This window comes from Macrotis lagotis, chromosome 5, assembly GCF_037893015.1.
Source record: "Macrotis lagotis isolate mMagLag1 chromosome 5, bilby.v1.9.chrom.fasta, whole genome shotgun sequence".
NCBI classification, from domain to species: domain Eukaryota; kingdom Metazoa; phylum Chordata; class Mammalia; order Peramelemorphia; family Peramelidae; genus Macrotis; species Macrotis lagotis.
This window is the reverse complement of record NC_133662.1, coordinates 55164311-55185476: the sequence shown is the minus strand read 5'-3', so window position 1 is coordinate 55185476 and position 21166 is coordinate 55164311. Positions and strand designations below refer to the sequence as shown.

The 21166-nt window shown below is 35.1% G+C and overlaps 1 protein-coding gene and 1 long non-coding RNA gene across 8 annotated transcripts in view; one reads left to right on the top strand and one right to left on the bottom strand.

Moving 5' to 3' along the window:
- LOC141523801 (uncharacterized) overlaps positions 1-21166 on the top strand; it is a 97178-nt gene that overhangs the window by 13268 nt on the left and 62744 nt on the right. For 2 of the 5 annotated variants that reach the window (XR_012478596.1, XR_012478598.1), the window contains exon 1: positions 1-21166. This exon is cut by the window's left edge and continues 8663 nt beyond it. The exons of 2 other annotated variants lie outside the window; for them this stretch is intronic. This is a non-coding gene — a long non-coding RNA (uncharacterized LOC141523801). One more of the 5 variants, XR_012478599.1, reaches the window with a different exon arrangement.
- The window catches only part of ADGRB3 (adhesion G protein-coupled receptor B3), a 909716-nt gene continuing 901432 nt past the window's right edge, over positions 12883-21166 (bottom strand). For all 3 annotated transcript variants that reach the window (XM_074237293.1, XM_074237296.1, XM_074237295.1), the window contains 2 exons: positions 20013-20117; positions 12883-13676 (listed from right to left, as the gene is read on the bottom strand). In XM_074237293.1, the coding sequence (XP_074093394.1) occupies positions 13488-13676; positions 20013-20117 (294 nt within the window). In that variant the 3' untranslated portion in view covers positions 12883-13487. The remainder of the gene's footprint in view (positions 13677-20012; positions 20118-21166) is intronic.

Below are 21166 nucleotides of genomic sequence, written 5' to 3'. Positions count from 1 at the left end.
CAGCATGATACAATAATAGGAGCTTAATAAGAGTATTTTCCTATTCATTCCTCCATTATTTGTTTCTGTTAAATATAAGTTTTCTCAGGATTCCAGTATGGCTCCTCTAAGAAATGCAAAAGAGAAACAAAATTATAGGAATAAAGATTTAAACCAAAAGGGACTTTAGATGACATCCAGTACCAACTCCTTATTTCACAAATGGGGAAATAGAGACAGAAAAGTTAAGTTGCCTGCTCAGGGTCCATCAGCATACTTCATTAGTAATATAATAGTTCACATTTATGTAGTGTTTTTAAATCCTTCTATATACATTATATCTTTTTATTTTTTTAATTTTTTAATTTTTTAGGTTTTTACAAGGCAATGGCATTTAAGTGGCTTGCCCATGGCCACACGACTAGGTAATTAATTGTCTGAGGTCGGATTTGAATTCAGGTACTCCTGACTCCAGGACCAGTGCTCTAGCCACTGTGCTACCTAGCTGCTCCCCCCATTATATCTTTTTAGCTAATGAGGAATGATTAGAACTCTTCTTCCCAACTCCAGGTTCAGCATGACAGGTACTATGCCATCTAGAAACCTATATCAGACTACCTAATCCATTGGTTATAGGAACAACTGGCCCACAGCTGGAAAACCATCGTAGAGCAGACTTATAGGGACAATCCTGATGGCCAGGGCTCAGCAAATTAAATGCCATGGCAACCCATCTTACCTAAGTGGCACCTGTTTGTTTTCCTTTCTCTGCTGTATTCTGTCATTCATCTGATTTTCAGTGCCTCTTGACCTTCCTTCTGGCACAATGCCTTCTCAAGGGCAACCTATTTTTTCTTCTCCAGTGATTCCAACATATCGTTTCTCAGGCAGAGGCATACCTGTGTTCTTGTTTCCTTGTTATCTTCAATTATATACTCTTATCCATTTACTTACAGTTTCCCCTCCTCTCCCTGCCTCCCCTTTTTCCTCTTCTCATTTAAAGAAGACAGAGAAACTGTCCTGGTTTCTAATCCATAGATTGTTAGGAAGAGGCAGTATAGAAAGAAAACATTTTTTCAGGCAGAATGCTAAATTGTTTTCTGCTCTATTATTTCTGTTCCACAAAGTCTTCTTTTCTACCTGCAGCTTAAAAAAAAATTTTTTAACAGCATGAAAGTTTCTGAAATGTAGGCTCTTGCTGGGCATTGCCTTAAGTAGCTACACCTTTATTTCACAGGGAGGATGAAAATAACAACCCACATTGGAGAGGCTCTGTGGCTTCAGCATCCATGACCATAAGCAAAAAGTGGAATGGAATTCCCCCCTCCCCGATTCCAATCCCAACCCATCCAAGAATTCTGCAGCAGTCTTTGTCAACCAGAAAGAAATAGGAACAAATATTCATTTGTAATTATGTGAGGGAATCTGGGTAGTTGCCACTGAAAGCCTGTTGGCTTTTCTTGGCCAGTTTGATGTGACCACCCTAGGGACACCACCTGGTTCTGGGGTCTGCTGCTACCATAAAAACTGGTTTCTTTTAAGAATGAAATGACTGTCCCAGGCTTTGAGTATCAGGTGATAAGCTCCATGGAAAACCCATCCCACTCTGACTGTGAGAATGGCTGTTAATTATGCTAAGTAAAATAAGGTCAGGAGGATCTCTACACAGCTGTGAAGTGGAATATTTGATATTGTGGGCTGAGGCCAATATTCTGACTATAGGAACACATGGTGTTTTTGATGTTACTGACAATGAAGGAACATACACTCTCAGCAGAGAGATGCTCCAGAAAGCTGAACAAGGTAGTCAGACACTGACAACTCATTTAACCTTTTTCTGCCTCAGTTTCCTTATCTATAAAATAAGAGCGTTGGACTTGATGGTCTTTAAGGCTGCTTAGAGCTCTAAATTTAAATAAAAGGATCTATGAAAAAAATATTTTTGTCTGATATTCAATAACTTTTTCTCCTTTTTTCAGTCACAAATTCAAAGAAAATCCCTCCTTTCAGGACCCACCAATTTACTTTTTTTCAAAGCCAAAATAGCACTTTGTAGGATAAAATGCCCTTTTTGATTTCTTCAAGAGAAACAAAAATCTCCAAACACAAGTATACTTGGACTCATCATTAATTTCTTTTTTTTTCCCCATGGAAAGCAACTTATTGATTAATTGGAGGATCTGGGTATGTAAACAGTTCTCCTCCTTGCATCTTCATGGGACCATGAAATGGACGTTTTTGAAGTGTTCACTATTTCATTGTCAGATTTGGCAATGGGGGAGGTTTGTTTTGGCTTTATTCCCTTTCTTGGGGGATTGGCAATACTGATACTAGTACTCAGTCAGTCCATAGCAGTAAGCCTGATCCAATAAGTCTTAGAAGAGATGCAAGTGGCAATTTATGTCCCTCCTGCTTGATTTAGTGTAATCCACTCATCACATTTTGTCAATAGGAAGCTGGTATATAAACATACATACACTTGATATGTGCTTGCTTGTGATGATGCTTTCATTAACAAAAGATGATACCATGCTCATTACCTTGTTTGAAAAGTTTAAATTCAGCCTTGAAATGAAAAAGGAACAGGCAGTGTTTCTTAGAATTCTATATTGGCCCTGGTTACCTATGGGTAAGGATTAAACTCCCACATTGGATACCATCAAATACTAAAATAGAATTTTTTTTTTTAGATTTTTTTTCAAGGCAATGGGGTTAAGTGGCTTGCCCAAGGCCACATGGCTAAGTAATTATTAAGTGTCTGAGGTCGGATTTGAACCCAGGTACTCCTGACTCCAAGATCAGTGCTCTATTCACTGCACACCTAGCCGCCCCAGCGCCACCTAGTCGCCCCTAAAATAGAATTTAGAGCTTAAGGGACCTTAGGCATCACCTTGTTAGGATATAGCCAGTGGTACAGTGGAGGATAGAGGACTGAGCCTGGTGTCATGAATGTCTGAATTTGAATCAGACACTTCCTAGCTATGTGACCCAGGGCAAGTCACTTAATGTTTACTAGCCTCAGTTTCCTCAACTATAATAGGGACAGTGTCTACCTTACAGGGTTGCTGTGATGATCAAGTAAAATAATATTTGTAAAAAAAAGCATTTAGTGAAGAGTTGGTACATAATAAACACTAAGTAAATACTTATTCTCTTCCCTTCCTTCTCTTATAGAGAAAAAAAACTCAGAGAGGCTAAGTGATTTGTCCAAATATTAAGTGGGAGAGACAAAATTTAACCCTAGGTCCTCTATTGCTTACCTCTGAACCTAAAGCAAAAGGAAATGCTTTTTCTTAGGACAAAATATTCCAGTGAGTTAGTCTTTTGAGGGGGGGAGGTTAATCCTCTGGATAGTTTTTGTCAAAGGAAGAAAAAGGAAAAGTGAATGACTGCCTAGGGGCTGAAAATGCTCTAACACTATGTCACTGGCAAAAAGCAAGTGGAGAGGATAGCTGGCTATGGTAGTGAATACCTATGATCCTTGCTACAGGGGATGCTGAGGTTGGTGAGTTGCTTGAACTCTGAGTTTAGAGTGTTAATAGGGTTAAAGCCAATTGAGTATCTTCAGGGAACTCTTCATTTTTCCTTGAAGTATTAATATAGTGCTCCAAGGAGCATGAGATCAACAGACTACCCAAGGAAGGCTGAAACTGGACAGGTTGGAAAAAGAAACCAAACCAGAGTATGTCAAAACTCCTGGATCCATCAGTAGTGAGATCATACCTGTGCGTGGTTGCTGTATTTATAGCTTATGTGAGGGAGACCCAGATTTTAAAAATAAGTAAACAAACAAAAATAAATAATGAATCTTGTGTTGTATGTGTAGAGAGTTGTGAAATATTTCCTTATTCTCGAGGAGTTGAGGCTGGAAGATTCCCAGGGAAGGAACAGTTGTGATAGGATTAGGAGGCCAATTCTGTTTCTCTTTTCAAGTGACAAGGAGGCTAGATTCTTCAGGATGAAGTGCTGTCATCCCATTCCTTTTGCCCACCTTTCACCACATTGAGAAGGTTAGGCCAACAAGGGATGGGTGATTGGTCCTTTTTGAGATTATGATCCATTTGAAAAGATTTCTGGTTTTACAGTCAAAGGACCTGTATTTGAATCCAGACTCTTAATACCTATTGCATGTGTGATACTAGCAAAATAGACCATTCCTTTATGGGCTTTATTCTCCTCATCTCTAAAATGAGAACAATGGAATAGCTTATCTTTAAAGTCCTTTTTAGGGACTTGTGACCTTCTAGATATGGTATCCGTATATGCACATTTTATTTAAATCATTTGTGTTGTTTGGAACTTCACAGTATCTCTTATCTACTCCCTTGCTCCTTTTCTTTTATTCCCTAGGTTTGCAAAGTTACTCCCCTGGACCATTGTTGGTTTCTCTCCCTACTCCTATTCATCCTCAGCAATGCTGCCAAAATGATCTTCCTAAAATTCAGATCTGATCCCATCACTCATGGATCATTAAACTCCAATAGCTCATTATTATGGGCAACTAGGTGGTAGAGTGGATCAAGCACTGGACCTGGAATCAGAAAGATTTATCTTTTGAGTTCAAATCTAGCTTTGGTTTTACTAGCTTTATGCACCTGGGCAAATCATTTAATCCTATTTGCCTCGGTTTCCTCATCTGTAAAATGAGCTGGAGAAGGAAATGGCAAACCACTCAGCTATCTTTGCCAAGGAAATAGGATGACAAAGAGCCATGATCAAAAATGACTGTACAACAACAAAGTTCTTTATTAACTCTTTTTAGCATTTAAAACCCTTTTTCAACCTAGGTGATATCTTTATTTCTAAACTTCTTAAACTTGATTCCATCCACTTACTCTATAATTAAGCTACACTGGCCTTGTTGCTCTTGTTACATCCAAAACTTCATCTCTACAAACCACCTTTTCAATTCTTGTTCTGTCTTCTTGGGATGCTTGGCCTTCTCACTTCTGCCTACTGGCTTCTCCAGCTTCCTTCAACTCTCAGCTCAAATCCAAAGTTTCTATTTCCCATCTCCTTGGAACCCTCTGCTAGTGCCTTCTCTCTGAGATTATCTTCTATCTCTTTTGTATGTATCTTCTATAAGCAATTTTTTTTCCATGCTATCTCCTCCTTTAGAATATGAGTTCCTAGTGTGCGGTAACCATGTTTCTGTGTTTCTTGTTTGCCCAGGGCTGAGAATGCTACCTGAACCTAGGCAATGCTTAATAAATGCTTTTGATTGATGGATACTTTGATCAGTAAAGTGGCCTGTTTGTTTTAGTTTTTTTAAGGACAGATTAAAAATGTTTGCATTTGGCTGGAAACATTGACCCAAAACATGAGCTTTGATTAATATGGCAAAGAATGAGATTATGTCATGCCTTACTGGGTTATAGTGTATTATCTTTTCTTTGGAAATTTTAAATCAAAAGGCAAAGATCTCAGCTTGATTAGTATCAGTACAGGGCTTCCCAGAGGCCACAGAGTATATTCAGTAACCCCTTAAGATCCCTCCAAGCCCATCATTAAGTGGGATGCAGTTAAGAGAAGAATCAGTGTCTATAATGAGCATTTTTTTAATGTAAGAAGAATAAGATCAGGGTGGCAGTGGGGTGCATCATATTTATATCTTTTCTTTAACTTTTCAGGTACAAAGTCATTTTTGTTATATCAAACAGAAGTGACTGGAATTTGGGTTAGTGATTCTTGCCAATCAAGGGCATAGAAAAGTAATTTATAAAACAGAATGACTTTATTTTCAGGCAGAGACATGTGTGTGCCAACTATGTGTGTACTGATGTTAGTCATGTTTATGGAACCTTCTTGTCCTGTCACATCAGAACTTGGAAGACCAAATTTTTAATTAGAAAATTGTTTTTTTGAGAAAAGAATTGAAGCAAAGGGAGTTTGTGCTTCTGAGGGGATATTTCTATGGATGAATACAGCAAAATGCAATGATTAGGGTACTAGACATGGAGTTCAGAAGCTTTGGGTACAACTTCCACCTTAGAAGTTTACTAGCATGTGTGACCTTAGGCAAATCACTCAACCCCACTGCCTTAAATAAAATTTAAAAAAAATTTTTGAAGTAGTTTACTAGCTGTGTAAACCAGGGTAAAGGGATGAAATTTCTTTCTGATTCAGTTTTCCCTCCCAGGTCTAAGTCTATGTCATTCTCTAGAGCTAAAGAATCCAATGGGTATTATATAAACCTAAAAAATTCTTTTTCTGAAATATTTCTTTAATTACAGCATTATATCTTCTTCGTAAAATTAGAGGTCAAGCTAAGTAATCTGTATTATCCTGGCAAACTCAAGCAATCCATGATTCTGTTGTCCAAATATCTGTTTCTATATTAAATTGCATTATTCTCTTCACGGACATGAGTATAGATACATTTTTCACACATCTCAGTGGCAATATTGTTCTTATTGTGCTGTGCTAAATAATTTTTAATTTCCTACAACCTACGTATATGAATTAAGGTAATCTGGAGGGTGAGCACTTTTAGTCTTGGTCCCTCTTCTTTGTCTCTATACTCCCACCCTTGGTGATTTCATCTACTCCCATGAATTCAATTCTGCATGGAACATTTCCAAACCTAAATAGTCAGCTCTAATTTCTCTCCAGAATTGCAGCCCTATACCTGCTTATTGTAGGAGTAATAGCAATTGCAGAACTGCTTTTTGTAGTCCTGCAGTTGGATGTCCCATTGAAATCTTGAAGTCAACAGGTTAAAAAACTAAGTCATGCCCTGAAAGGTCCTCCCCCATAGATTCTTTTCTTTTGAGGTCACCATCATATCAGTCACACCGACCTGTAGGTCTGTAACCTTAAAGTCATATTTGATATTTTACTCTCTACCCATTCAATCTAAGAACAAGTATTGATTTTTTCCCCTCTTATCTTCACTTTAGTGTATGCCCACCTTACTTCTCACCTGGAATTCTGTGTTGTCCTCCTCATTGCTCTCCCTTATTTAGGTTTCTACTATCACTAGTTCATCTTTCTTTTAGCAACCAAAATAATCAGGGCTATGTTAGTTAACAACTGGATCCTTAGGAAAATGTATATATGACACACTTAAATTTATTTTTTATTTTTTTATTACTTTATTTTTTTGCAGGGCAATGAGGTTGCGAGACTTGCCAAAGGTCACCCAGCTAGGCAATTAAGTGTCTGAGGCCAATTTGAACTCAGGTACTCTTGACTCCAGGGCCAGTGCTCTAATCACTGCACCACTTAAGACACCCTTATATGATATATACTTTTAAATTTAATTTGCATTATTAACATTTTCTCCATTAATTTCTTAGCACTAGACAATCAACAACAATGACATATGAAGCCTGGTTGTAAAATTTGCTGATTTCTAAGGTTTAAATGTCATCCTGAAAATTTAGCCATTGATTCTAGTTGGAGCTGGTTCCAAGTAATTTATAAGATACAAATATTGACTGTGCCATTGTTTTGCTGGAAAAGTTTTATTGTTTCTCTTTTATCTAAGACAAACTAAACTTCTCAGATGGACTTTCAAGTTTAGTTTCAACCTACTTTTCCATCTTTTTTCTAATTTTACTCCTTGCACATTTTCCATTATAGGCTAAATAGAGTATTTGTTGTTCCCTATACTTAAGATATTATGACCTACCCACTTTAACTTCCTACTTTAATTCTAGGCTTCCTAAAGGCTTTTTTCCCCTTCCTCTAGGCTTTTTAGCATTTATATCTTTCATCAACAATTCTATGAATTCTTCCTCAAATCCCTTCAGATATTGGTGCACTTTCCATGGATTAGGTGAAAAAACTTACTAGGTAAATATAACACATCTCCAGTAGAGTATAAGTTTCTTTAGGACAAGGACTATGCAAATACTAGTGCTTAGCACAGAACTTTGACATAAAATAAGTACTGCTGAATTGAAAATTTGCTTTTCTTGATGTGGGCGTGGGGAGATTTTTCTCTGATTTTTTTCAATAAAGTGTTAAAAAACTCCTGCTTTTATTTAAGGATTTAGTTAAAGATTTAAGTGCTTGAGCCCAACTGGAGCCAAAGATACTCTCCAAGAAAGCCTCGGGTAGTTGAAAATCTTAGTTTAACTTTGCAAGCCATTTTTTTTACCTTACCCTAAAAAAAATGAGGATGTGTTAAAATTTAACTTATCTACGTAGGCATGCCCAATTTTATGGATTAATTGCAGCAAATTTCAAAATCTTTTCTTTCCTCTGCCAACAAATTATAGTATTTGAGCCAAAGAATTGGTAAAGGCTCTGCAGAACAAGATAAGAGTGTACTCCAAAGCTTCATGTAGACATGGGTTATCCAGTATTTGGAATAATTTTAACATTCCCCCCCCCACACACACACACTCTCACTCATCCACCTTTCTTTTGCTTCAGCTAAATTAGTCTCTTTATTGTTCCCCAGTAATTCATGTTCATTCTTAATTCCACAATTTGTGTATGTCTGGTTCCCTCCTGTTTCAGAATAATATTCCTCTTTCACTGCTCCTATCCAAATTCTACCTATTATTCAGTCTATCCCATAGGAGATAGGAGTTAAACTAGTTTTATTACTATGTTATATCATGGCCTGGATTTTTAAACTTTTGTTCATGTCTTCTTAGCTAGATTGTCAGCTCCTGGAGTATCGGGACTATGTTAGCATGAATATATACATACATATGTGTATGTGTATGTATATATATGTGAAACCCCCTCACCATCTCTAGCTGAGTTCTGTGTCCAGTAGTTAATAAATTCTTGTTGCATGAATTATTAGTATGAAGAGTTGAGAACTGAAATAATAATAACTATAAATTTATATGTTCTTTAGAAGATCACATTTGGAAAACAGTGTACACTCTGCAATCATCTTGCCTCTGACACATATGATGTGACTTTAGACAAGTCACTTAGCTTCCCTGAGAATCTATTTTCTCAGTTGTGAAAATAGGGAGTAGAACCAGATGATTCCATGGCTCTAGAGTTAGGATTTTATTATACTATCACAATACTTATAAATACATTAGCTCTTCCAAAATGAAATAAGTGGGCATTTCTGACTCCCAAGCCATTGCACACAATCTTACTTTGATGTCATAAAGAAGTAGTTCAGAGGTTAGGACAAAGCTTACATGTTGATAATAGTAAGAAATTTAGTTAAATGGTTTTCAGTCTGTATCTGCTCTAATCAACTTAGAGACATGTTTTTGAAAAATTAACTCTACTTAGCTGGAGGCAGCTGGGTGGCACAGTGGATAGATGGCTAAACCATACTTACTAGCTTTGTAATTCTGGGTGAGTCACTTAGCCTATTTGTTTCAGTTTCCTTAACTGTATAAATGGGATATAGCGCTAACCTCTCAAAGTTGTGAGGATCAAATGAGATAATATTTTTAAAGCTCTTAGGACTGTGCCTAGAAATTTCTAGTGCTCTAGAAATGCTTATTCCTCTCCTTTTTCTTAAAAAAAACTGATGGATAGCTTATCTATTTTGTAAAGTATGCAAAATTATTTCAAATTCTTGACATTATCACATATTTTTCTTAATTACATGCTTAGAACATTAGGGTTTTAGCTTTTTCTAACCTAGTAGGAGGTGAGATGGAAATCTTTATAGAACAAAACAATTATATTTTTCTCATAAGGGAAATGTAATTCCACAGATTTTTAAAGAAAGACCCCTTTTATTTTATGTTAGTCTTTTGTATAAATTCTCTGGATTATTGTGATAGGTTCCTAATTGGCCTTCTGGTTTCTAGTGTCTTCCCTTTTTAATCCATGCTTTACATAGCTGAAAAAAATAATCTTCCTAAGACATAAATTCTGATTATATCATTGCCTTCCTTAAAATGGTTCCTTTGTTTCTAGGGCAAAATGCAAACTCATCAGATTGACCTTTACACTCTTTGTCTTTGTCATTGTTTGTCAATGTATATGAAAACATACATCTCTACAGATATCTATATAGATATAGTAATATATAATGAACAAATTTATGTAAATTGTTTATCTAAATATATCCTTTATTTAGACAAGTTTAAGAGAGGCAGTGTGGCATACTGGATAGAGGGCCAGTTAACTCTCCTGCCTCTGACACATACTGCCTATATAATCCTTATGTAACTTAACAATTTCAATGCTCCCTCAGAAATTTTTCCAATGTTATAAATCACAGTCCAAGTATGAATTTCTATTAGTAGAGGAAGTTTTCTTATCTATAGCTATGAAATTATAGAAACTTGTCAAAGTGCACATATATATATGTATATACAAATATAAAAGGGATCTGTATCTTCATCCTGTCTCCTTGGTCCATACACAGATCATATTACATCTTCATAGTCTTATAGATAATATGTATATACATAAATATGTTCAAAAACATGTTCCATACTTAATACCTTATGGATCTGTCCTGTGGTTTTGTTATTGTAGGTATTCATTCCATTGACACATATCTAATTCCCTCTAGAACTGCAAACATGTAGTTTTTGATACTTTTTGTGTCCAACAATAAATGTAGTACATATGAGGACATATAGATATCTGGGCAAAATTGTTGTTATCTGTAGCACATACACACATCAATGTAGGAGTCCTGTGGTATCATGGAGAAATCAGAGTTCAAGTTATCTTCTGACACCTACTGCTTAATGGATGGTTGTTTTCTAGCCTCATTGCCCTCATCTAACTCACTAAGACTATAAATTGCAAGGGAGGTATTAATTTGCTTTAGTACAAGGAATTTCTTTAATAGAAATTTCAATGAATTACCAATGAAGTGAGAGGTTCAATCCAAAATTATGGATTCATATGAATATATGTATATATACAAATGCAAATATATTTTATATATCTTTGAATGGTGACAAGAATTAAATTAACCAAAGAGCAGAGAGTCCTACATTAGTAGAAGGGGAAAAAAAAGAACTTTATCTGTATTCTCCAGAACAGAATTTATCTGCCTCTCTTCTAAAGTAATTCAATTGACTGTTAATAAAAACTCCTCAGAACCACAGCTGCCTAAACTTGCTTAGAATCATCTTCTACACTCTATGCAAAAGTTCCTTTTAACTGACAATTGATGCATTTATGAGTCTTGGCCTGCATAAAGACTGTGTACACAAACCAACAATTGGGCCTAGAAATTTTAAGTCTTTCACTTACTACTTGTGTCTCCTGTCAAACATTTCTTTAAGTCCTTGAAATTGAAAAACAAAATTGTAAAGGAAATTCATTAATTTTAATTATGTCATTACATTGTATAATACACTATATAATCCACATTTCAGAAGAAATACTGTTCTTTATGATATTTTAAATTCATAGGAAGAGGGAATAGACCTATGATTTCATTGGTTAAGAAAATTTTCAGAGCAGGAAATTCTCTCTACTAATTCAAGCCAGCACCTTCTTTGCAACTTATAGTATTAGAGCACAGTAACTAGACCATGACTTGACCAGGATCACATGGCCAATATATGTCAGAGGCAAGACTTGAACTCAGCTCCTGCTGACTTCAAGGTCAGTTTGCTTTCCATTACACTTTACTTCCATTACACTCTCATGAAACTCATGTTTACCAAAATGTTTATGCCAATGCTTTGTAGGCTTTAATGTTTTATCAATTCTTCATAGACTCTGCAGGCTCTCCATCTGGTGTTTTGAATGGTTTCAACATTTCAATTAGAAACTGAAATCCCATCTACATGTTATAGGAAGCTGAATTATTTTATGGGTGAGTTTTATATAATGACGATATTATTTCTATGACCAAAAAACCACTGATGAATTTTAAGACCATATTATAATTATCATGATAATTTTATGCTAGTGAAAAATCAGGCTTTTGTTAACATTTATACTCTTTTTTGCATATTTTGATAATGTTTATTTCTTAAAATTTGATTAAAAATAGACTTTTCAAAATCTTTACATTGAGAACAATAAAAACAAACGACAGGAATGAAGCCTGAGCTGTTTGTTTGGTTATTAAGGCTTCAGCTTGGTGGTGGAGTTGGCTTTTTTGTTGAACTTCTTTCTAAAAGTAGGTCATTTTCTCTTTGCCTGAGCTACACCAGTTCCAAAGCCATCACAGCCAATGTCCCTGTTCTCAGAGACTAGGGCTGGTCACAAAAGATAATGCAGCTCAGGTTTAACATCAAACAAGTTTGAATAAACTTCTTCAAAACTTGGGATACCCTTCCTTGCCACAGTATCATAAATACAATGATCAATCATCTGAAGAACAACCAAAAAAAATTTAAACAAGTCCCACAATAAATTTCCTTTAATGATGAACTGAGGGGGCTAGTGACATCACCAGCATGGCTTATAATAAAGCTAGAGACAGTTTGCACCAACAGCTTCCCTCAGCCTTCCCCTCTCTTTGAGCTGCCAAATACATTCCTTTTTTGTCTCTGTTATAGACTATGGATCTGAGATGATTTTAAATCCTGCATCAGTGCAGTTTTTCTCATATGCTATTTAGAACTAGTAAGCACACATGGCTTCTCTTTTGATACATGCACTATCCTCAATTATTTAAAATAAGCATTTCTGTTTTTTTTTTTGGCAATGGTAACTTACTGTTTTCTTTTAGTTGTGTTTTCATCATGATAGGAAAAAAACAATTATTTATATATGAGAATGATGGCAGCAGAATTCTGACAAACTGAATTTACATGGTAACATTGTTCCAAAGAGCGTTTTAAGTAGAAAATACAGAACCTATTATACAAACCTACTTTTACATTTGAGAAATCATTAGCCTCAAAGGAGTAATAACGGTATGCCATTAAAACTGAGAATACATTTTTTTCAGTATCTGCATTAAAAAAAACTTTATAAATATGTAAATTTCAATTCAATAAATCCCAAATAAAATGCACTAAAAAACTGATATGTAGACAAAAGTTTATTTACACCATACAACATTTTAAATATTTTATACACAGCTGCAGCATAGAAAGCTACTCTGAGCTTTCTGGAGAAAACTGCAATAATAAAGATGTGAAATATATTATTCATATAAAAGTGAGATTATTACTTTATTGCATTTAAAGCAATGAAGAATGTAGCTCAACAAACATTCATTTAATGACAAAAACTTTGCTTTTATATTATAAAGTAAAAAGTGTAGTAATGGCCAAACAGACTGTTATAAACTTTAAAAACTGCATAAATATATACATTGTGCTTCATGGTAAAGTTTTCTGAAAACTAAACCAAATGAAGCAGTAACAACATGAATCGTTGCTTGAGGTTTATCTATAAAGATTACCTTACAAATCCATTCCACGTTTACTTACAACACAGGATGGTAAGAATTGTACACCTGGTTCTCCACTAGCTTGCCTAGCGGGACGATATGGTACGAAAACACCACTGACGTTTGGCACGTGAATATCCTGACATCTGTAGCCACAATGTCCAGAGAGGAATGTCAGGCTTCCCAAGTCTTGAGAGTCAGTGCAATGAGCGATCTCGTTTCCGTAGCAGTAGGTTTTGCTTGTTTTTTGTTACACCTCTGTTTGAAAATCTCCTTCCTGCACATCCAGAGGTAAATTCAGACACTTCTCCCATTCTGCTGGTCTTAGTTCCAAAGCATCTTTTGCCTCTGTGTCTAAAACATTTATCGTGGTGTAATGTTGATATTCACTAGGGTTTTTGAAAGTGTCCCATGGGCTCTTGTTTGGTGCTGGATTTTCCTATGAAAAAGAGGAAGAGAAAAAAATCATTTAATTGATGGATGGTATTGGTGTCTTTTTTTTTTCCTTTTTCCTTTTTTTTTTTCAGCATCCCAGGTAAATACCTCTCTGCTGTTTTAATACAGCTTAAGCAATTACAGCATGGATCAGAAATTGCAGCTGCCAAGGAATAGGCATAACTTGAATTCATTTGCATTGTAAAAAGAGTAGAAGAGCACCTTGTCTCTAGGAGCTAATTTGGAGGAGCACAGAGAGTAAACTTATTTAGGGAATGAATTTTAGTAAGATTAAGTTTCTTAATCACTTAGACACTAGTTTTGTGGCTTTGGGCAAGTAATTCATTTAGTCCCAGTACCTCACCTATAAAAAGTGTAGAATAATGGCATCTACCACTGTATTGTGGTATAGATCAAAGAGATAACACATATATCAAGAGTTTTCCTATTATCATTAGGATTTTGAGCTAGAATGGGACTGAGAGCCTATCTAGTTTTATAGTCGAGAAAACCGATGCACCAAAAAAGGTTATATGACTTGTCCAAGGTGACTTGGCTCAGATTAAATGTTGTTGAGATATTTCAGTTGTGCCTGATTTTCCATGACCCATTTGGGATTTTTGCAGCAAAGACACTAGAGTGGTTTGCCATATTCTTCTCCAGCTCATTTTACAGATGAGGAATTGAGGCAACAGGGTAAAGTGATTTGCCCAGAGTCACACAGCTAGCATGTGTTTGAGGTAAGTTTGAACTCATGAAGATGAGTCTTCCAGACTCTGGGTCTGGTTTTCTTTATCCTTTGTTCAACCCTGCTCCCAGGACTAAAGTCAGCATTCTTCTTGGCTTATTTGGGATATTTCCTTCCTTGCCAGGAAGGAAAACTCAAGTAAAATAATAGAAAGTTAACAATTTGGTGATAGAATCTTTTGAGATATAGGCAAGGAGCTAAGATTATTGGATAACCATTATAAGATAAAATAATTACCAGTGAGTATACACCAAAATAAAATCAAAGACTTTTAGACTCCTTTATGTTCTTTTCCTTTTCTTTTCCTTCTCTTTCTTTTTCTCTTTTTTTCATTCTTCAAATACTTTCTTCTCTTGTTCTATAGTCATTCATTTCTTTTACTGTACAACTTTTTATATTCCCATGCATATTTTGGACACATTCCTGGTTTTACAAATTATTTCCTTCTGATAGTTCAATTTTTCTGGGAAACATTTCCTAAATAACAGTAGAGTTTTTGAAAACCCTTCTGCCTAATAGCCAGCTACTTTTCTAGAATCTATTTCCTCATTTTCTCCTAATGCTTAATAATAGTGATAACTGTAGATATTGCTTTAATGTTTGCAAACTGCTTTATATATATGTTATCTTTTTGATCCTTACAAAAATCTGGGAAATTAAGTGTTGCTAGACAATTTTATAAATGAAGAAAAACTCAGTCTGAAAGGTGGTAACTTGGTTATCTAAGGAAGAAATTTTGAAAGATGTCTTTTCCGTACTCCAGCTCTAACACTATATCTACTGAGCCTTCTAATAACAAATTCATCATTTTTTTTTCCTGAGGGAAGGGTGCATCTTACTCTTGGGTAGAGTCTTGATCATGTCTATATGGCATATCATTTGTGCTCTTATGTGGTTATGGAAATTACTGTGTTTTAAATGACAAGTTATTTGACAGTTAATGTAAAATGAAGAAACATGAGAACAGATGGAGTTTTGTGTATGAGCTATATCAGAAATCATTACTGACATCTAAGTTAAAAAAAGAAGCTATCCATCAGAACAATTTGTGTGTTACCAAACTGATGTGAAATTACAGTGTATTGATTTGAATGTCATATTGCTCAGTCATATAAGGAAACATCAAATGGAAACTGTGCTTTGTACAACTGCCCAGTCATTAAATTTAATCCAGAAATTTGCTAACATGAATCATTATTCAGGAGAGACTGTTGGCTATTTAATGTCCTTTTGCTAAATATGTCCATTAGAATAAAGAATGAGCAGTTTAAAAAAGTTTCACTTAAGATCATAAATTTAGAGGTCAAAGGATATAATAGACCAACTAATCCAACTTTCTCACTTTACAGAGGCCAAGCAATTTGCAAAAGATCCTGAAGGGTAATAATGGCAGAGCCAGGATTCAGTTCTGTGTTCTCTGACTCCAAGTCCAGTCTTTTTTTATACTTCTCCAGTATTTATTTTAAATTTCAAAAACGTATTTCAAATTATTTGAAGTTTTAAAAAAAGTTTACTCCTAAGGAGTAATTCATTCATTTTTTCTAGAAATACATTTCCAAATCCACACACACACACACATACACACACACACACAGTCCAGATCAATCTAGAGCCTATCTAGATATCTATATTTATTCTAGATCTATTCTGGATTCTAGATCTATAATTTCTATTTATTCTAGTTTAAAAATATATTTGAAATACAATGAAACTTGTTGTCAGACCTAACATCCTCTATATTCATTGCTATGCTGACATATCTAATTCAACAAGTCCTGTGAAATTCAAAGATGGTTCCTGAAAATAAGTTAAACAACTCCCCCTACTTCCCCAATTTTTTTATAAAACCAAGGATTATAGATCCACAGTTGAAAGAAACCTGAGAAGTCATCTATTCCAAGTACCTATTTTTATATTTGAGGAAACTGAGTCTCTTTGAGTTTAATTAGCTTGTCCAAAGTCATCCAGGTGTGACTGAGTAATGAAGGACATAAAACAGAGTTTTGTTTATTTGCTGAACTTTATTCAGTGACTACAGCTGTCTTGGGAGTTTAAAAAAAATTTGAATGTAACATTGATATAAAAACTGGACCAACCAGAACTGAGCTCTAAACTAGATGTCTTTAAATATTTGGTATGTTTCCTTATTCTGCTTTTATGAAAAGTTCAATTGCAAGAACAAAAATGGCAGAGAATTAATCTTTAAATAATAATTTTTAGGTTATTTCAGGATCACTGAGAAACATTTGTATTCATTCTTGCTTAAAGTCTTATTCATTGGTGTGCTGAAAGAAGCTTATTCCATCTTTAATTGTAAATTTTCATGGTGAGCATTTATACCTTGGAAATGAACAAATACTATAAATGATTTATTGTTTTGTTGATTGTTCAGATTAAGAAAGAGTTGGAGAAAATAGTAACAATGAAGATTAAAGTTAAATGTGTACTGTGAATAAAATTTCTTTTAGAGAGGTGGTTGTTAAACATCTAGCATTCTTCTGGTCTTGTTTAACCTCTAAGAATTTGGTTTAATGATTCACAGGGATATGGGTTGGATCTGATTTCAGTGGTGTTGAGTACTATTGGAGGAGGATATTCCCTCTACTAAGTCTATACCTTCACTATAATATATAGTTTTACAGAGTTGCCTAGAGTACTAGGAAGTTGAGTGATTTGTTCAGTCACACTTCTAGTACAAATCTATTGGGGTGGAACTTGAAAGCAAGACTCTCTCTTTGAGGTGAGATCTCTATCTTCTATTGCACACTATTATGTCATAACAATGAAGGATTTAAACACTGCTGATCCCATTTTGAGACTCTTCCTGAATAATTAGCCATCCTGCCCTGCCTGCTTTGTCTATAGTGCCCACCACTAGAGTTCTGAATGAATGAGAGTCATGTCCTTGAAAGCAGTGTTTTTGTGGTGAGAAATGAATCATCACTGAAGCATCAGAATTTGGGTGGGGGAGCTGGAAGAGCTGAGGGGAGTGAAGGGGCAAGCATTAATAATCAGAGGGTCCTTGCCAGCTAGTACTACTTTCCTAATTACACTCTCTGTAGAATGGGAGACCTACTTTCAGGGTAGTTACGATGTTCAAAAGGTCTATTTGTAAAATGTCTAGAACACAACATTATAACTATGTTCTATGATTCTTTATTTCTTCCCTCTCCCTTCCTTCCTATAAATACTCTATGCATTAAATGATTTTTTGCATGATGTAAAAATTACATTTCTGCTTTTTCCACCTGATACAACATCCTGAACCACCTGGTTTCTTTCTGGTTCCATTTTAAGCCTTGTGTTGAGTTTTGCATTGAGGGAATGGGTTTAGTCTGCAGTAAGAAGTATTTTGAGCAGTAACTTGGGTGTGACATGCAAACATAAACATTTAAGAGAGAAAGAGGGGGCAGCTAGGTGGTGAAGTGGACAGAGCACCGGCCCTGGAGTCAGGAGTACCTGGGTTCAAATCCAGTCTCAAACACTTAATAATTACCTAGCTGTGTGGCTTTGGGCAAGCCACTTAACCCCATTTGCCTTGCAAAAAAAAATCTAAAAAAAAAATTATTAACCTAGCTGTGTGGCCTTGGGCAAGCCACTTAACCCCAATTGCCTTGCAACAACAAAAAAAGAGAGAAAGAGGAGAAATTCTCTCTGGAAATTGTTAAAAGAATGGTCTCGTTGGAGTGACTTCATTTTCATGCTCTGAGCAGTAAAAATGGACAAAGAATCTTTCAAATTTACTTCTTTTCCTAAAAATTTATTAATTTATGAAATTATTATCATTTACTATACTTGTGGGTGGTATGTTAGTACCAGATAAAAAATAAAATGGTCTAATTAATACTTTTAAATGACTCTTCCTTCACAATTGAAGATTTGTCAGTAATAATATGCCACTACAAATTATGTGACTCAAGGATAATGAACTCATATTTTGTAAGTTTATCATCAATAAAAGAATAATAACTTTTTCCTCCATTCTTGAGAGTTGGAGCAATAATTATTTAATAAAGACAAATTTCCCCTCCCCTATGTATAGTAGAGGTGTTTTTAATGTAGTAATAAAGGCTTCTAGGCAGAATAGAGATTTAAGTAGAGAAAAATCATGCAACCTCAGAGATGTTGAATCAGAAGGAAAATAGCAACTGTTAAGATCCTGAGATCCATATATTTGCACCATTAATGATTTAATCCTCATAGTAGAGACTAAGGTTGAAAATCAAGACTGTCTATAATTCTGGTTAGCCAGCTGAATTAATTACACATGCCTTCTGGATTTGATATCTGTTAAAAAAAAATATGGTTTCTTCCATTTATTTTAAATTCAGCTTTAATCTTTTTGGAGGAATTGGTGAATTTATTTTCATCTAATCTCAAGGTAGAGACCTGTGTTAATGTCATTTGCTGACTAAAAATTTGTACAGAAATGGTTAGGTGGAAGTAGAGGGAAGTAATCAATTTCTGAATAGCCTGCTATGACAGTTTATATATCATAGCAGTATAGCAAGGCACAATAGGAAATACAAAATAAGTATAAACTAGTTCTGCTTTCAAGGAACTTATATCCTTAGCAGGAGAGATGAGACTGAAACCCAAAACAGTCACTTGTTAATAAGTAAAACTGCAATGAAAGGAATTCAACCTATTTATTACCTGGGTTGAGATTTGAAAGAAATTAAGGATTCTAAATAGGTGAATGTTAGAAACAAGTGCATTTTGTCAGAGGAGACAGTCATAGTCAAGGCAAAGAGTTGTGAACATGGCAGTCTATAAAACAAGATAAAAAATAAAAAAGATAGTCTTTTATTTTTTTTTCCTTGCCTCTAAACCACACTTACTGTAGAATCTGGAAGTTTCTGGTTGGGAGAGAGGAGAATGTTGCTAGAAAGATTGCATTCAAATTAGATTTGGAGAATGTTTACAATTAAGGGAGGCAGAATTTGGAGGGAAGGGCATTCATGATACATAGGGTAAAATAAGGCATTAAGATCTGATTTCTTAGTTTGATTATAAAAAAACAATGAGAGATATGAGCAGCCTAGAACAGAGTGGATAAGCTAACTCTGAAATTTGGGATTCAGTTTTCTATTCTATAAAATGAGGACCCTTTGAGATCTATGTGAAGATGATATAGTAATGAATGTATCATGGAATTGTGTTCTGCATCAGTGGAGGAAATAAATGCACCAATGAAATTATAATTCTTTTGAAATCTGCTTTGTATCATGTAAATAAGCTTCTGGAACAAACATGTCTGTTTCCTAATGAGAAATGAGGTCATTCATAGAATAATCACAAGTTCTTCTATCACTCTTGTCAGTTAAGCCACTCATTTTGGTACCTAATTACATTGGTTCATGGATGGATTCTTCTCTTTTTTAGGAGTCGACACAAGGTGGATATCTTGACTAACCAGGAGGATTGTGAACTTTTCATGTAATGAGATCATACCTTCTAGTTTATATTCCTTCTATATTCCTTTGCAGCAATCTAGCACAGTCCTGGGAATATAATACAGTGGGTGGACATTAAATACTTGGTGTGCTGAGTTCATACTCAGTGAATTGAGCTAAGTAAAAGTATACTCACCATACTGCTTGTGTTTGGTATGTCCCGAAATCTGTCCAAAGTCTGAAATTTCTGATTTAATTCCTGAAATAGTTCCATATGTCTCTTCCTAGTATGCATGACCTTCTGCAAGAGAAGACAGAATGGTTTTCATTCCTAATTGGATTTTTTTTTAAGATTCATTATTTTCTCTTTGCTAATAAGGCAAATTGAGTTTGGCAGGAGCCAGGGGGTCCCTGTAGACTCCGCAAATGTAAATGAGTTCCACCAAATCTCCTCTTGGTCTCTTATTCAGCAATTTTTATACATAAAATACTGAATTTTCTTTCTACTGCCAAAAAGTAGCTTTCCTCTTCTCATAGTACAGATGTATTACAAATGCAATTATCACTCAATGCAAGTTTTTCACTCAAGTTCAAACTGTTTTTAGCAGAATTGTAATAATATAAACTATAAATATGCATATAAATTTTATTTACATATGTATTTATATATAAATCTGGATGTATAAAGCATACAAACCCCTCAATTCTTAACAGGAAAAAATGCTAATTCTTATATTTTATTTCTATAAACACTAAAATGTGACCTTGATCTATACTAAAGGGGAAAGAAATCCCTAGTTCTGTCATGAAGATTGACCCAAGACCTTATAGTGACTGAAATATATATAGGGTGTAAATTGCCAAAGGTTAAAGTAACTTTATATAACAAAGCTGGCCCATCAGCTTCAAGCCATGAAGTCTCTCCAAATGCCCCTAAATTCTAGTGCTTTCCCTCTATTGAAAATCTCCAATTTATCCTGTACTTAGCTTATTTGCAAAGGTTGTTTGAATATTGTTTCCCTTGTTAGACTGCTATTTCCTCTAGAGCTGAGACTGTCTCATTTTTTCTTTGTGTCTGCATCACTTTGTGCAGTGACTGGCTCCTAGTGGGGTCCTAAAAATGCTAACCCTGATGAATTGAGGAGGAACAGGCAGTCATTTTTCTTTGCCTTTCCAAGCTGATCTCCTTACTCTTTCAGAGCTTCTCTATTTTGGTCTGGCAGTCTTCTCATCCTGAAAGCACACTTCCTTTCTGTATTTCAGACATTGAAAGTACCTGCTCAACTTTGTGACCTCTTACTTTGATTAGTTGATGCTTCCTAAGACTTTCATTTTAAGGAGGAGACTCAG